Below are 17435 nucleotides of genomic sequence, written 5' to 3'. Positions count from 1 at the left end.
TCCTTCCTCTAGGATGCCTTCCCGGCCCCTCCCCCCACTGCTGGGTCAGGTGCCCCCTCCGGGCTCCCCCACCCTGGTTTTCCACACTCTGGGCCTCCCTCTCTGAGGATGGGCCTGCCCCCCCCCCCCCCCCCCGAGCCACGTGAGTCCGGGAGAGCAAGGCCCAGGCCTGTCTTGGGCCCTGTTGTTTCCCCAACACAAGGCCAGGAAGAGAGCAGGCCCTCAGGCGAGGTCTCCAAGGATCAAACTCCAGAGCACACAGGCCCCTGTGCAAACCCCACCCAGACTGTCCACACAGACAGGAGGACACTCGAGGCCAACTCCCTCATGGACAAGATGGTCACACTTCCAGACCAGCTCCCGCACTGTGATCCCAGACCCCCACTCCCCTGCTCTTGCGCCCCGGCTGGGGCACCTGCTGCTGGGGCCAGCCCCACTGGGCGCCTCTCACCAGCCCCCGCCCCCCTCCTTCCACTTTCCCCAAGAACCCACCCAGCGGGGTCTCTGGGCTGGGAGACATGCGTGGGGTCTGAGGACGCAAAGTCATCCATGCCAGCCCTAGCCCCTTGCAGAAACTAGTACTGTGACATCATCTGTCCTTGTCCTGCCATTCATTCCCACCAAACAGCCAGAGAGACTCCATTAGAATATGTGTCAACTCCTCCGACTCCTCTGCTCAAACTCCTGCCCTGTCTCCCTTCCCCGGATGAATGCAAAGCTCTGCTCCCCGGCTCCCGGGGCCTTGATCTGGTCCTCGTCACCTCCCCGACCCCCTCTTCCTCTCCCTGGCCGCTCACTAGCTCAGCTTTTGCGGAAGTTCTCCCTGGGCTTCCGCGCTACGCTTCCACCACCAGGCACGGCCCAGCCTCAGGACCTTTGTGCCGACTTTCCCCTCTGCTGGGACATCCTCCCCCCACAGACTTACTTCAAATCTCTACCCAGCATCACCTGGTCAAATAGCAATTCCTGCTTTCCTGGCCCCTCCCTATCGCCCTTATCTGCCTACACTTTCCTCCCACAGCACCTTCTCTGCCACAGGTGTTTGTCTGTCCCGCACGGAACGTGAGCTCTGAGTGTCTCTGTTCGCCGCTGTTCCTCCTCCGGTGCCCAGGACAGGGCTTGGCCTGAGGAGCTGAGCAACAAATTCCGTGAATTAATTTTCCAGTCCATTCTTGCCGCCTCATGGGCACGTACTTCCACATTTTAATCAACAAGCCTTATCTTTCCTCCACCTGTATCCATTGTTTCACAGGCAGCGTGTAACGGTTATCTTTAAAAACGAGTTCACAGCTCGTGGGCTACTGGATCGTGACGCATTTCAAGGCTGATGGCCGTTCCCAAGTGATTCCAGATGGCATCTGGAAAATGTAGCCATTGAGAATTTGTGTAGTCTTAGGGTTGGGAGGGGGCGTGTGAATGCATGTTTGGTTGGAAAAGAGTTAGTTGTGCAGGGAGTGTAGATGAGAACTTTGGAGGGAATAGAGTGGAAGTTTAAGACAAAGGGCGCATATTGTGTTGAGCGTGCAAAGGGGTGGACTGTGGTGGACTTGGGGAGGGTGCACTAGCCTCTGCACCCCCTTCCCACAGTTAGAAAACTCCCTGTTGCCTGAAAGCCTGTTCTCTTGTTGAAGCTTGCAAGGACACAGGTTCTTGCAACCGACCTTGTCGAATCAGGCTCTGCCTTGGGAATCAGGAGCCAATGACATTAAAGGAGCAGGGACTGGCAGATCGATTCCTGCCGCGGCGGCTGGGACACCTCCTGTCTTCCAAAGATGGCTGCGACAATGTCTCTCATTCTCCTTGCTCCTCGAGCATCTGATCTTGATGCTCCTTCCACCCAGAAGTGGGGTCTCGGTAGCTTCTCAGCCCTTTGGCTCCACCCAAGCGTTCGGCGATGTAGATAACCGGTGTCCGGCTTTTTGAAACCCTCTCCCCGGAGCAGGCGGTGCAAGCGGAAGGCCGGCAGGTCGAGCTCTTTGCGGTGGTCCCCGCAGCTGGAAGCCCAGGAACCAGGCCGTAGAGTCCCTGAGATGAGCGAGCTTACATGGGGGGCTGTCTGCGTCCGCCACCAGCAGCCCGCTCACTTGTGCGCGGCCACCGGGACCAGTGTCGTGGCGCCCTCTCCCAGGACCTGGCACTCAGCTTCACTTCGCCTTTCGCGGGAGTTGGCCCAGGCCCGCTGTTGGGCGACGCGGTTTTCCGGTCCAAATGCCGTAGCGCGCGGCTGCCCGTGGAGATGATGAGTGCGCGCAGCCTGGCGCTGGATCTCCGATTCAGAAGACCTTAATCCTGTTCCTTAGGGTAGCCCTGACCTCCCTAGCTCTGCTGGACCTCCACGGTCCCCAAAGGACCAGTGAGGTCCTGCCGATCCAGGTCTTCCCTCACAGGGAAGGAGAAAGAGTTTTTCAAGATCAGCGCCAGTGCGCTGGAAGTTTAAAACATGCAGCAGTACATGACTGTTTGGTCAGGGGCACTGACTTCTTTTCCTTTAAGACTGTCAAATAAAAAATGACAACGGCCAACACACACACACACACACACACACACACACACACAAGTAGGGTCTATGGCATCCCCTCCTCTGCAATCTGAGCAGTTTTGTGACTCACACGTACATAACCGACAGAATGTGCCAGAAATGACACCACGGGACTCCCAAGAGAAGGTAAAAAGCTGTGCAGCTTCTGCCTGGGTCACCAGAGTGGCAATCTCGACCTTCAGCTACCACACAAGCGGTCTGTCACCTGGAGGCAGCCACGCTGTGGGGAGCCCGACTAACACGCATGAGCGCCCATGGACAGGTCTGAGACCGCGGGGGCACACTCCTCCAGCCCCTGGCTGCCCCAGCCCAAGTGCCACTTGACTGCACCCTCTGCCAGACTCACCCGAACGGGCTCCCCACCAAATCCTGGCCCACAGCAGCCCTGAGAGATGGTCACAATGGCCACTGTGCACCGATGACTCGGCCTGATTCGCTCTGGGCCACGGCTAGCAGGCACCACCTGCTTCTGGGGCAGCAGAGGAAGGTGACCAGTGTCCAGTGGTCACTGCTGCATCCTCATCAGACCGGTTTGTGGCTGGAGGCCAGCTGCCAGGGTTGCTGCTCGCTTTCCAGTCCTGCTTCTCTCTAATCACGTCCTGGATTCAGTGAGTGATCTGGATTCGGTGAGTGAGCCCAAGTCCTCTCGCTCAATTTCCTTTCTGCCCCAGCGGCTCCTGTTGCTTGCAACTAAGCCTGTGATGCAGGCTTCCAGCTCCACTTGCGCTGGAATGTTTTCAGTCTCGGCTTAGATGTCTCCTCCTCCTGGAAGCCCGTCCTGACCTCCCAGGATGGGTCAGCTGCCCGCTCTGGGCTCCCCTGTCCCAGCCCTGCCCACTCTGGATCGTTACCATTGGGGACAGGTCTGTCTCTCCCACTGGACTGTGGGCCTTGTGCTCAGCATGGTCCAGCCGGGGGCCGGGCACAGGATAGGGGCTCAAGGGACGTGGACAGTTTTAAACTCAAGCGGAGGGAGGCTCCCCTCAGTGATGAGGTGACAGACACTTTCTCAGCTTGATTTGGACCAGAGGTCACTTTTACTCTTGGAAAAGGATCCCGGGGAAGAAGAGAGAGAGGGAGAGAGAGATGGGAACAGATGTGGCAAGACTGTGGACATGACTCTTAAGGAAGTGTGGGGTCTTTTTGACTGGGGGGACTTAGAACTTTGATGTCTGGGTCTCGGTGCAGGGGTTATTATTATTATTTTGCTATGATGGGCAAAGGGTGTTGGCTGCCTGCTTCTCTGAGAACTTGGGACTCTGGACTCCGGGGTCTGAGGGAGGAGGGGCTGGGGGCCTGGACTCCCGGATCCAGAGGAGCTGGGCGCACCCTTCCTGGCTCTCTAATTTCAGAACCCTGGGCGAATCAGGAGGGGCTCAGGGCTCAGGGCCCCCAAGTTCCCGGTGCCAAGCTGCCCCCTAGTGGTTGCTGCATTCTCTCTCCACACCCAGGAGGCGGGGCAGTTTATTTCTGCTTCCCAAACTCCTTCCAGCCCCTGGGGCTCCTTTCAGCAGCGCATCCTGGTGCCCTGGGAGGTGGAAAGAGAGGTGCTTTTAAATAATATCACATTCAGGTGGGGTGGGGTGGGCAGGAGCAAGGGAGAGAACCCAGGCAGGGCGGGGGACTCACCTGGCCTCCAGGCCGGCGGCAATCATGGACCCCCCCAGGGCAGCTGGGGGGGTGACCTTCCCATTAGGAGTTTCTGCAATGGGGAGAGTTTGGGGAAAGGAACTGTCGATCTCCTAGGACTAGTGTTCCCCGTCCGCCCCCACACCCTGTTCCCTCAGACCCAGGGGCCCCAGACCCCAGCTGCCCTGTCCACTCACTCTGTGGCTCCCTCCCTGGCCTGCGGGCGGGAGGTGGCTTCCCACGGCACCAAGGCCACAGTCCTAATTTTTGGCAAAATAAGAGGGGCCCGGAGTCTGGGCACGGCTGGAGACGCCTGGAGGAGAGGAGATTAAGAAATTTTACAGCTGAGCTGCAGCTGTGCCTCATGCCCCAGCCAGGGCAGGGGCGACACGATGGTGGTGGGCGGTACGCCAGGGTCTTGCTCCCAGCGTGTGCGTCTTCCTCCCCAGCACCTCTGGCTCGAGTAGGAAGAAGTCTTAATTTGTCCATCCACACACCTACCCATCCAACCAACCATCCATCCATCCATCCATCCATGCCTCCATCTCATTCATTCACCCCCAAAATATTTTCTTAGCATCCGCAGTGTGTCAGGCACTGGTCTGGGCTCTAAAGAGGTAACCATGGCCCTGGCTGGTGCTCCTCAGTGGACTGAGTGCCAGCCTTCGAACCAAAGGGTCACCAGTTTGATTCCCAGTCAGGGCACATGCCTGGGCTGTGGGCCAGGTTGGGCCCCCAGTAGGGGGCACATGAGAAGCAACTACACTTGTGTTTCTCTCCCTCTTTTTCTCCTTCCCTCCCCGTCTCTCTAAAAATAAATAAGAATGAAATTTTAGCCATGAACCAGACAGACTGTCTCCTCACGGAGCTGACGGTCTACCGAGTAATCAGTGAGGGAACAAGGAAATATCCCCAAGGGTTAGGAGTCCTTCGGAGAGCTGAAACAGGCAGGGGGAGTCGGTGGGGGGCAGGGGAGCAGACATGAGGGTGGCTGGGGAGACCTCTCGGAGGAGGGGCCAGTGAGCAGGAGCCTGAGTGCCAGAAGGGTGCGGGGAGAGGCCTGGCGCTGGGTGGTGGGCTTGCTGGCCTGTCAGCACAGCGAAGGGCTGGTTGTTGCTGGGAAGGAATTGGGGGGTGGTGTCAAAGGTCACTGGGGAGATGGGGAGGATCAGAGCCTCAGGTCTCAAGGGCAGGGCAGTGGAGATGTTGGCTTTAATTCTTGGAACCCTGGGGAGCTTCTGAGAGTTCGGGTGGGGGTGGGGGTCTGACTCGGGTTTCAGACGCCCAATCTTGCTGACTCCACTAAAACTCTTTGCGGCCCATGCCAGCCTTGTGGTCATTTTGCACGTGCAGACAGTGAGGATGGGAGAGGTGCCCAGGGGTCAGCCAGGTGCCTGGGTTCTGCGGGGTGATAGTGGCGCCCCCTAGAGGTGGGTTTCTCAGGCGGAGAACAGCTCTGCTCCGGAGCTGCTTCGCATGTAGCAAGACCACAGCAACACAGGCCATTAACCCAGCCCCATTTACCCGGTGCCTGCAGCAGCCCCGCACAGCGGGAATGGACATCACACCCATTTCCCAGACAAAGCGATCGAGGCCCACAGAAGGAGTGGAGGGAGGATGGGCTCTGGAATCTGGAGCCAGGGACCCCGGTTTCAGTCCTATCACTTGATCACCACTGAGCCCCAGTGTCCCCCTCTGTGTAAGAGGGGTCACAACAATACCCACCTCACTGGGTCGTCATGACAATGAAACAAATGCATGAAAAAGTAGTGGCAGGCCCAGCTCAGGGAGCACAGCCAGTAATATTGTGACAACTTTGCATGGTGACAGGTGGTTACTAGACTTTGTGTGGTCACCACGTCGTAAGCTGCATACGTGTCCAATCACTGCGTTGGACAGCTGAAACAAATACAATATTGTATGTCCACTATACTTAAAAAAAGTGTTTTTTTTTTAACAAAGCAGTGCCAGCCATCCTCCAGGGAAAGTGATATGCACATTAACTATTCTCATTATGACCGTCACCTTGCTGGGAAATCACCAGGCTGCCTGACCTCAGTGCTCTGAAGGATGAAGGAGCAGGAGTTGCCTGGACTGTGACTCAGGCAGGGTTTGGGGCAACAAGCAGGGGGCACACCAGGCAGAGGGCACAGCTTCGGCAAAGGGGCAGTCGTGTGGCCCGCGGTGCCCCTGGGCCTGCCGCTGTGGCTGTGTCCCCCTCTCGTCCTCAGGGAGCCGGCTGAGTGCCTCCTAATGTTTCCATTTGCTTTTGGCTGCAGGTTGGGATCTGTTTTTAGCTTCCCTGGCTGGTGTCAGCGTGCCCTCCCCTCCCCCCTCTTCCTGCCGGCTCTCTTGTTTGCTGTGTTCGAACAGTGTTCCCGGACTTCCTGAGTTATTTGTTTGAAGGCAGCCCATATTGATTGAGCCTCTCGGGTACTCAGTCTGCGATGCTAACAGAGACTTGCCCCTCCCCTGTGTGCCAAGGTCTCAGAAAATCCTGGGGTGGGAGATGAGAGGTTCTGGAAGAAGGCAACGTTGGGGCTCCCCTAGAAAATAAGCCGAGGATTTTAAGGCCCCTAACCCTGGTGTACCCTTTTCTAGGCTGGATGGGGTGGAGCGGCCGCAGTCACCTGTCTGGTGACTTGCTTCTGAAAAATGAGGAGGAACATTCTGGACTTCGTAGGGCTGTGGAGAAGACGCAGCTGGACTTACTCATTCAACATCTATTCATTGAGCACCTACTACGTGTGAGGTGCTCTTCTAGATTTTGGTGATATAATGAGAATAGGGCCAGGTCCTAACTTCAGGAGGGTGACAAGCGGCTGAAGGAGAACAGAGACTGTTCTCTCTGCCAGCTGGTGAGAAGAGCTATGAAAACGCAGCTGGCAGGGGCTTGGAAGGACAGGGGTGCTATTTTCAGTAAGGGGGTCACAGAAGATCTCCATGAGGGAGGCTGAGACAGTGAGCCTGGATACAGGAGCTCCAGGCAGCGGGAACAGCTTGTGCAAAGGCCCTGGGGCAGGACAGGTCTGCACTGCTAGGAGGAGAGCCAGCAAGCCAGCGAGCGATGGGGCACGAGTAAGGAAGAGCACAAGAGAAGAGGACTGAGAGGTGTGGGTGCCCGATGACACAGCACCCCGACCATGGGTGCAGAGAAGGAGTGGCTGGCCTGGCACCCCTGAGCACCCAGCTGGACCAGGACCCCTACTGTGGAACGAACCCCGAGCTGCCCACCTCAGACCAGCGCCAGACTCACCACCGTCAGCTGGCCTTTACTTCTGGGATGCCCAGGGGACAGATCCAGGTGAGGGGGCAGTGGGGGAGCTGAGGGGGTCACCTGCAGGAGACAGAGGGTGGGAAGAGAGCTGTGAGCTGCCATTTTCTTCTTACCCATGCTGGCGTCCCAGTGTCCAGGCACCGTTGCAGCCACTGGAGGAATGAAGGAGAGTGAAACAGAGTCCCAGCCCTCAGCAGGGTCAGACTAGAGACAGCCATGCCCCGGCCCCTCAGGGAAGCAAAAGTCCAGGCCCTGAGAGCCCCCAAATCCCATCACCAGCCCCCTCCTCCCCCTGACCCAGGAGCCCAGGCCCCACCCCTCCTCCCTCAGACCCAGGAATTTTAGTTCCAGCTCCGGGCTGGCTCTGCCTACCTGCCCCATCTCTTCCTCTTCATTTGCCCAGTCATGGCTCTTCCCTGGGCCCTCAGCAGCGGCCCTGGCTTCTGCTGGCCTCCCTTGGAACTGATGGATACTCACGGCCTCTTGGCCCTGGATCTCGCTGCGGCAGAAGGGGCAGGTCTGGCTGTCTGAGTGCTGGGGGTGGGGGAGGGGAGCGTCAGGGTCTCCCAGTTCTTTTTAACACCCCCTGGGACCCCTCGGGCCTTCCTCTGCAACAGAGTGATGTGGGGAGGACAGACAGAGGGAGGCCAATGGAGAGGGGGAGAGGAGGAGAGAGAGAGAGGGAGATGAGGAGAGAGATGCAGGCCTAGAAGGGGGAAGGAGAGCAGACCCTGAGGCTAGGGGCACACACAAATGGGGAACTCGGTGGCACTAGGGTGTGGACCCAGCCAGTGACAGTGCTGCTATGGGGGGAGGAAGCCGGAGGCGTTCACCTAGGCAGCAACCCCACATCCCCCCACCAACACCTGGGCTGGCGCTGCAGCTGGACTGGCCCTGGTGGTTCTTATTACGGTTGCAGCATGCACATCAGCAAAAACCATCAGGGAGCTCGGAAGAACAAGATTTATTACTCAGGTCCGGGAGGGTGCCTGGCGGGCCCGATGGCCACAGGGAGGTCGCAAGTAGAGAGAGGCGGTGGCCGGGGGTGGGGGTGGGGTGGGGGGGTGGGATGGGGGGCGGTACATGGACCAGGGGGGCTCTGCCTTTTTTAAAACAAGATTCTGTTATTCATTCATTCATTCATTCATTTTTTTCTTTTTATTCTTTTCTCCTACCCAAGCACACGCTTATTGATTTGAGAGAGAGGGGAAGGGCAGGAGGGGGCAGAGACAGACAGACAGAGACAGAGAGAGACAGAGGCACTGATTGGTTGCCTCTGGTGTGTCCCAGGAGCCAGGGACTCAGGGCCCGAGACCTTTCAGTTCACCGGATGACACTCCAACCCACCAAGTCACACTGGCCGGTGGCGACTTTGCCGTCAGTAGAGGCAGAATGGGCAGCTTAGGGTGTCATGGGTTCCCTTTTACTGAATGTACAGAATGGGAGTGGGAATTAGGGTGCAGAAAGGGAAATGCATGGGTCACCTAAGAAGATTACCCAGGGCTTTCTAAAGGGGAACTTTCTGGGTGGGGGAGGCCTGGTTCCTCATCTGCTCAGCTGGCCAGTAATTGCGTCATACATCTGGTTATTTGCTTATTGGGCATGGATGTCTTTGAAATGCATGACTCAGCGATCGGAAGCTGAATGCCAGGCGTTTAGTTCCAATCAGAGCACTTGCCTCTTGCACCTGCACTGCACAGAGGCCACAGCCCCCTTCCCCAGGGGCCGGGCCTGCGGGCTTCAGGATTGGGACCCTCCCTGTGGCTCCGTTCTCCAGAAACAGAGGTTAAGGCTCAGAGAGGTGAAGTCACCAGCCCCAGACGGCCCAGCCAGGAAAGGAAGGAGCTCTACCCATGAATCCTGTAGGTGGGGAAGGAGAAGCAGGGGTGACGGACACAGGGTGAGATGGGGACAGTCGCACAGACAGGGACAGGCAGGCTCCTGGCCCTCACTGCTGAGCGACCTTGAGCAAGCCTCTGCTCTCCCTGGGCCCGTTTCCTCACGTGATCCACGCGGCAAAGGGGAGGTCCTTCAGGGGCTTTTCCCCGTGGAGCGGAGGACCCACCTGCCAGGTGGCCAGGCAGCGGCTGCACAGCAGGTGCCCGCACGGCTTGATCTTCACGTCCTTGTTGCCCTCGGCGCAGATCTTACAGAGCTCGAAGGTGGAGTCCATGGCCCAGTACAGCTGCAGCTGCTCCTGGGGGCGAGGGGAGGGGAGGAGGCAAGGGTGGTGGTATCGGCCCAGGGATACCAGCGGGGCTGCAGGGAGAGAGTCCCAAACCTCAGTGGGCCCCCACCTGTCCCCCAAGCTCCAGGCCTCTTGCATGTACCCCAGGTCATGGGATGTGCTCCCTGGGGTGGGCTGCTAGCAGGGCGGCTAGAGTTAGCAATGAAAGACACAGGACACCCTGTTATATTTGCTGTTCACATGTACGCAGAATAAAATTTCCGTGTTCCAAACACTGTGTGATGTGCCTGCACTTAAAAGAAAATGACTTGTCTGTCGTTTCTCTTCCACCCTCGAGGTGACTGGGAAGACTGAGGCTCGGGGGCTGGGAGTGCGCTAGTGCATTAGCTGTTCTGGTGATCTCAGAAGTGTCATTTCCTGCTCTCATCCCCACGAAAACCCCTGGGGAGGCAGCAGGAGGAGCTGTGCTTTCCACCTAAGGAACAGAGAGGCTCCGAGAGGCCCAGGGATGATGCACCTTAGGTGACGTGGCCATCACACCAGCACAAAACCCCAAGGCCTCTGGGATTCCAGGGCCTGACTCCGTGGGAGAGGTGCCTGAGCCCAGGGTGGGGGCAGTAAGCAAAGCCAGGCTGGGGGAGAGGGGGCACCGGCCTGGGCTTCACCTCTGACACTTGGATGTACTGATGGGGTTCCTGGTGGCAGAGTTCAGTCAGGTCCGGGTTGTGGTTCTTCCCATCTGGGTAGAGGTAGCTGGGGGAGGGAAGAGACGGCTAGTGAGGGTCCCTCCAGTGGGCCCACCCCCGGCATCACAAAGATACCCCCCCACCAACAGACCACTGCTACGGGGCCCAGAGCTCCCCAATGAGCAGGAGCCTCACATCTGCTGGCCTGAGGTATTTCTCTCCCTCTCTCCTTGTACCTGCCTCTCCTGGGCAGGGCCGTGTCACCTCACACCCCCATGATGGGCAGTGATAACCTCAGTGATTCAAGCTCCGGGGACGAGGACCAGGAAACAGATCAAACCCAGGCCATCCAGGCCGCATCCTCCCAGAATGCCACCTGGTCTGGAGTCTTCAGGCCTGAGCACAACAGCATCTCAGAGTCAGATTCCCGAATGACCAGTCCCTGGAGTCTCAGACCAGCAGGGCTACAAGGACCCCGCTAGACACCTAAGCCACTTCTCATTTCCTAGCTGGGGGCCGGGGCCCAGTGTGGGAGAGGCGACTGCCCGAGGCTGCACAGTGAGGCCCGGAGGGACACAGACTAGGGCTGCAGGCAGCCCTGAGCCTGGACCCCAGGGCAGCTCTCCTACACACACAGTGGGACCTGCGCTGGGCAACTCTCCATTTCTGGCCTCAGTTTTTCCTTCTGTGAAATGGATGTAAATGCATTAGGGCAAAGATGGGTGGTATGGAACAGTGCTCACGAAACGTTCGGCACCCTTCCTCTGTGCATAAACGCCTGACAAGAGGGCACTGCTGTGACCAGTGCAGCCCCGGAAAGCTACCTCGGCGTGGGGCAGAAAGAGCTGGTGCCCCTTCCCCTGTCTTGGGGCTTTGGTGTTCCTGTCAGTGAAATGGTGGCCGTGATCTCGTGTATGTGTGTGTGTGTGTGTGTGTGTGTGTGTAGCAGGGGCTCGCACCAGATTGAGAGTGTTCACACTTATTTTAACTCTGCAGCGCTCTCTCCAGTGAGGTCTGACCTGAGGTACAGAGCATTAGAGTGAGTTAAGGGCCCACATTTTGAGCCTGCTGTCTGGCTTCAAATCCCAGCTCATCAGCTGAGTGGCTGTGTGACCTGGGCAAGTGGCTGTGTCGCTGTGCCTCAGGTTCCTCGGTTGCCAAATATGGTGATATAATAATCCCTGGCTGGTATGGCTCAGTGGATTGAGCCAAAGGGTTGCCTATGGGCAGGCCTATGAACCAAAGGGTTGCAGGTTCGATTCCCAGTCAGGGCACATGCCTGGGTTGCTGGCCAGGTCCTCAGTAGGGGGGCATGCAAGAGGCAACCACACATTGATGTTTCTCTCCCTCTCTCCCTCCCTTTCCCTCTGTCCAAAATGGGTAAAATCTTTAAAAATATATGGTGATATAATATATGTGTATATGTGAATATATATGTATGCATATATACACACAATAGATTTTTATTATATGGATTCCATATTTGAAATTTACCTACACACTAGATATGTAACCCTCAAATCAATACCTATGGCACTTTTGTGGTCGTTCATGAGCATGCGCACAGTGGCAAAAAATTTGAGTGGCCCAGGGGCCCACTCTCCCGTGAGGCCGAATGAGGCAGCAGCGGCCCCCTTGTCCCAGCCCTCACACTGTGAACCAGGGCCCTTTCTGCTCGCCAGTGTCACGATTCTCACGTTTCTGAGCTTTTTTATGGTGTGATGTCACTGTTTGAAGTGCCCTCGGGCACAGTTTATAGTTGGCTGTGTGCTCAGCGTTAAAGGAATCAACAGTATATATTATATAAGGTGTCTTCATTTGATTTTTTATCCTTACCTGGGGATATATTTTCATTGCTTTTTAGAGCGAGAGGAAGGGAAAGAGGGAAACATCGATGAGAAAGAGAAGCATTGGTCAGTTGCGTCCCACAGGCACCCAGACGGGATGTCACGCGCCCGGATTGGGGATGGAACCTGAGACCCAGGCATGTGCCCTGACCGGGAATCGAACCCACGACCTTTGTTTTAATTACCGGACACCGATCTAAGTGACTGAGCCACGCAGGGCTGCATAAGGTGTCTTTATACAGAAGCACACTTAAAGGTTATTGTGTAGTGACTGGTGGACAGAACGTGACCAGTGCCGCAGAGATGGCTCAGTATTCGCCACCTCAGTGACTGTAGAACAGAACTACCGTGAATCCTGAGAACCGACTGCATGCCTACGTGCCTCATTGTATCAGGTAGATGTGACTGCTAAGAAGGCTCTGACTGAAGGGCCAGGGTGGGACTTGGGAACCTCACCTGCTTTTTCCTCCCTCCCCTTCTGCCCAAGGCGGCTGCTGAAAGTGAGGCCCTGGGCAGCCAAGTCACAGAAGGAAAACCACCGGTCCAGATGTCTGCCCTGTTCTCTTTCTGTTCTAACAGTCTGGATTACAAAACGGGATATGGTTGATATAGAAGTGAAAGCTCTGAGGGTCATTTCAAGAAACGGAGCCACGTGGGTGTTGTGCTCAACTCCCCACACCCTCCTCCGTGGAGCTGCTATTGGCCTGTATAGCAGCTTTGTGGGAAGCAGAAAAAGCACCTGTTCCTCAAGACCCTCGTCTGCCACCTGCTGGAACACTGTAGTATTGCAAGTTTGTGACGCCTGCCCTGGGAGGTGCAGCCCCACGACCCCCGCCCCATCACTAGGAAGACTCACAAGCCTCTCTTTTCTCCTTCCAGGAGCGCCTGGAACAAGGGTTTGTTTTGAGGGATGGTCTGCACGATGCTGCCATCTGAGGTTACGTATCCGATGGCCCACTGGCCCAGGCGAGTGCAGCTGGGGCGGAAGATGTAGCTGCGGGAAGAGGCAGGTAGGATGGCAGGAGAGAGTGGTCACCACTGTCTTTTCTGGGACCTCCCAGTCCCTCACACTGTTGGGGATCCAGGTGCCCAAGTCCCCACCCCCGTATGACGCAGCTCCCCACTTTTTAGACAATGAGGTGCTATATTCCTCTCTGCCTGTCATATGGGGGATCGGCCGCTTGGCCTCCCTTCCCCCTTCACCAGGGTTAGACCAGGTTGATTCTGGACTGGCCACTCGGTGCATTTCAGGACCCCTGAGCATAGTAATGGGTTCAGCCCTGGGACTTTTTTGTTTTTCAATTAAAATTTTTTTCTTTTATTCCAGAGAGAGGGGAGGGGAAGGAGAAAGAGGGGGAAAGAAACTTTGATGCAAGAGAAACATCGATCGGTTGCCTCTGGTATTCTCCCTGACTGAGGACTGAACCCGCAACCCAGGCAAGTGCCCTGGCTGACTGGGAATCAAACCCACAACCTTTCAGTTTGTGGAGTGACGCCAAACCAACTAAGCCACACTAGCCAGGGCAGCCCTGGGACTTTTGCTGGGAGTTCCACTGAGGTACCCCATTCCTACAGAGGTTGCTAAGCTGGCAGGGTATACATCTGGGGATTCTAGAATCCACGGAGGGAGATCATATCTGCAAACAAAGCTAACAGAGACAAAAGTAGAGACGGAATAAACAGGATTCGATTCTTGACTGTCAACACGTGAGCACCTGGATATAGCTCTGCCTGAAGCCTGCAAAGACACCTGGTCTTTTCACTTATGGAAATTAGTTCATCCTTTTTTTTTTCTTTCCCTTTAAACCAGTTTGCAGTGTAACTGGAAGGGTGCTAATACGCTTGCTGCCCTGGGGGGTCTGCCCCCTAGCCTTGCAAAGACTCACGAATCTGACCTCTTGGTGTTTCAGGGAGCTCAGCCCCTCAGTTCTTTTTATAATTGTTTAAAAGATTTTATTTATTTATTTTTAGAGAAAGGGGAAGGGAGGGAGAAAGAGAGAGAGAGAAGCATCAGTGTGTGGTTGCCTCTCTCATGCCCCCAACTGGGGACTTGGCCTGCAACCCAGGCATGTGCCCTGCCTGGGAATCCAACTGTCTCAGGCCGGCACTCAACTCACTGAGCCACACCAGCCAGGGCTCAGCCCCTCAATTCTTAACCCTCTGGGGGGACCCAATGACTCCAAGCTCCTGGCTGGAAATAATTTCAGGTGTCTGGCTCTCAGTCTCCTACCCCAGCAGGTGAGGGAATTCCTACTAAAAATATTTAATAACCCTGGCTGGGTGGCTCAGTTGGTTGGAGCATTGTCCCCGTACACCAAAAGGCTGTGGGTTCAGTCCCTGGTCAGGGCACATGCCTGGGTTTTGGGTTGGATCCCCAGTTGGGGTGTGTACAAGAGGCAACTGATGGATGTTTATCTCTCACATTGATGTTTCTCTCTCTCTCTCTCTCTCTCTCTCTCTCTCTCCCTCCTCTCTCTCTAAAAATCAATAAGCATATCCTTAGGTGAGAATTAAGCAAACAAACAAACAAGCCATGGAGGAACAGCATGTTTATACAAATATTTAGCCCTGGCTGGTGTGCCTCAATGGAGGCCTGAGAACCAAAGGGTTGAAGGTTCGATTCCCAGTCAGGGCACAGGCCTGGGTTAGCGGCCAGGTTCCCAGCAGGGGGCGCATGAGAGACAACCACACATCGATGTTTCTCTCCCTCTCTCTCCTTCCCTTACCCTCTCTCTAAAAATAAATACATAAAATCTTGAACAAGGTCTAGGAGGTCTCAGGAGAAGAGGTGGGGCAGCCGGGGCACTCTCTGTCCTACCTCTGGGTTCTCTACTCTCTGGGACTCCAGGTACTGTAGCCCTTCAGTTCTTGCTGTCTCTGAAGTATGTCTGGGTTTCTACCACCCCAAGCCCAGAACTGAGAGCCGGGAACCCTCAGGAGCCTCCTCTCCTGGGGCCTGCCTGGGGCTCCCACTGACACCCCCACCCTCAGCAGCGAACACCCACAAGCCCCAGGCTGCAGCGTACCTGCCTGGCTTGTCCCTGCAGGCCTGCAGACGCGCCTGGACCTCATCGTACGTGAGGAAGGCCATGTAGCCCGGGTGGTTGACTGCCAGAAACTGCCAGTTCTTGAGGAGTGTTGGCCAGGGCTGGAGAGGGTGATGCCTGGGTCACGGATGGGCTGGCGGAGCAGCGCCCCTTCCTGGTGCTTCCGGGGATCCAAGAACCCAGCTCATACCTCAGTGGGCCTCAGGAATCTCTCTCTTACACAGAAGACTCCAGACCCTAATTCCCCAGGACCCAGGAGTCAGGTCCCCAGCCCCTCCTCCCACAGGACCCAAGTCTGAACTCCCAGCCTTGACCTCCCCTGACCTGGAAGAGCCTGGTGAAGATGTCAAATTCGAAGATGGACACATGGCCACTGAAGGTGAGGTCGATGGTGGAGCGCAAGGCGAAGGTTGTGGGGCCTGATTCCATGGGGTGGCAGGTGCGCAGGAGGGACTCAAACTCAGCCCAGGGCAGCACACACCTGGGTGGGCAGGGGGGTGGGGGGTGGAGGGGTGCAGGTGAGGCCTCTGGGAGGCCTAGGATGGAGGACCTCTATCTAGCAAGGAGGCATCTGGGGGCCAGAACTCCTGGGTCTGAGGGAGGAGGGGGCTGAGAGGCTGGGGACCAGGACTCCTGGGTCCCTGGGCAGGGCAGGATAAGGCTCCAGGGGCCCCAGGAGCAGGCACTCACTCACCGGGCTCCACAGTGCTCCCTCCAGAAGGTGTGGGCTTCGGTCTTGGTGAGCTGGTACGTGTGCCCACAGTACTTTCCCCCAGGGAAGAGCGCCCTCAGCTCCGCATACATGTGGCTGAAGATAAGGGCCAGCTTGGCCAGCTGTCGCCTGTGAGGATGGGCTCTGAGCACCTGGCTGGACACTGGGGCTCCCACTGACACCCCCACCCTCTGCAGCGAACACCCACACGCCCCAGGCTCTCTGATGCAGCGGTGCAGGGCGAAGCCGATTTCCACACTGCCCGCTGCAGCCCTGACGCCTCCCGTGTCAGAGCCTCAGTTTCTTCGTCCGTGAAGGAAAGGGGATGCAGCCCAATATCCTCTCCCCCAGCACGCAGGCCCAGACTCTGCCTGAAGCTTGCGGCGACACAGGAGAAGCCTTGCCTAGTTGGTCATGGGGACCGCTGGCGCCCAGAGCATTTAGGGTGGTCTGTGTGCCTGTCAGGCTCGGAGCCCTCCTCTGGGTTGGGGCAGCGCTGCTGGAGGCCGTGCTTTCTCCTGCTGGCTGCCTCCCTGAGGTGTGATCAGGACGTGGGTGGCAGCAGAAGGTAGCCCTTAGGCTTCACTGTGTGCTTTTAGGTAGGTTCCTTTATTTCCCCCCAAGCCTCAGTTTCCCCAACTGTGAAATGGGCATGAGTACAGCTCCTGCCCCACAGTGGTGGGAGTGGTGAGGATTCTTACAGGCACACGAAATGCCCAGCACACCCAGCACACAGTCGCCGCTCAGTGCATATTAATTATTATTAGTTCTTCTTTTAAATAAATTCATTCTTTAAAAAATCCTCACCTGAAGATATGTTTATTGATTTTAGACAGAGAGAGAGAGAGAGGGAAACATCGATGTGAAAGAGAAACAAACATCAGGTGCCCTGGAATTGAATCCAAAACCTAGTTCTGTGCCTGGACTCCCGGGTCCGAGGGAGGAGGGGCTGGGGGCGTGGACTCCCGGGTCCGAGGGAGGAGGGGCTGGGGACATGGACTCCTGGGTCTGAGGGATAAGAATGGGAGTCTGACCTAGGCCTTCCTGGTGACCCCACCTTTATTCCGGGGGCCAAGGGTTTCCACTCACCTGAGTATGGAGCCCTCCCGGAAGAGGTCGTCGTTGGCACTCTTTTGGCCCCGGGGTGGCAGGAGTGCCGCAACCTGCCTGCTCTTGGCCTCCAGGTTGGCGAGGTAGACGATGAGAAAGTCCCCGGCACCCCCGGGACCCTCGTGGCCGCTTCCACCGGCTTCCCGCCGGGCGTGGGCCACCTCTCGAAGTAGCTTCGCGGCGCTGGGCAGCAGGTCCCTTAGCGAGGGTGGACTCGAGGCGAGCCGGGGGTCCCCGCATTGCTCCTGCAGGCGCTGCAGCAGCCTCACCGCCCGGCCGAGCGCGCGGGGCTCTCCACTCTGCCACCCGAGTGCGACCGCCGCCGCCGCAGCCATGGGCCCCTCGGGTGCCTGACGAGGGACGGGTGCGGCGGTGAAAGGTGCGGCCCGGCTCAGGTAAG

General features: G+C 57.0%; 1 protein-coding gene across 3 annotated transcripts; it reads right to left on the bottom strand.

Moving 5' to 3' along the window:
- Positions 1–3553: 3553 nt before the first annotated feature.
- On the bottom strand, positions 3554–17435 carry CBLC (Cbl proto-oncogene C). Of its 3 annotated transcripts, XM_036013068.1 has the most exons (12): positions 17015–17435; positions 15908–16054; positions 15538–15694; positions 15193–15314; positions 13023–13160; positions 10299–10386; positions 9511–9642; positions 7818–7979; positions 7425–7505; positions 4366–4481; positions 4169–4241; positions 3554–4067 (listed from the first exon to the last, which is right to left on the bottom strand). In XM_036013068.1, the coding sequence occupies exons 1-11, from the start codon at positions 17368–17370 to the stop codon at positions 4232–4234; spliced, it is 1509 nt and encodes a 502-aa protein (XP_035868961.1). In that variant the 5' UTR covers positions 17371–17435; the 3' UTR covers positions 3554–4067; positions 4169–4231. The 3 variants fall into 3 exon arrangements, with proteins under 3 accessions (XP_035868961.1, XP_028385951.2, XP_035868962.1); XM_028530150.2 differs by lacking the exon at positions 4169–4241; XM_036013069.1 differs by lacking the exons at positions 4169–4241; positions 4366–4481.

This window comes from Phyllostomus discolor, chromosome 12 (genome assembly GCF_004126475.2).
Source record: "Phyllostomus discolor isolate MPI-MPIP mPhyDis1 chromosome 12, mPhyDis1.pri.v3, whole genome shotgun sequence".
NCBI classification, from domain to species: Eukaryota; Metazoa; Chordata; class Mammalia; order Chiroptera; family Phyllostomidae; genus Phyllostomus; species Phyllostomus discolor.
The sequence above is the reverse complement of the archived record's forward strand: the minus strand, read 5'-3'. Positions and strand labels throughout refer to the sequence as shown.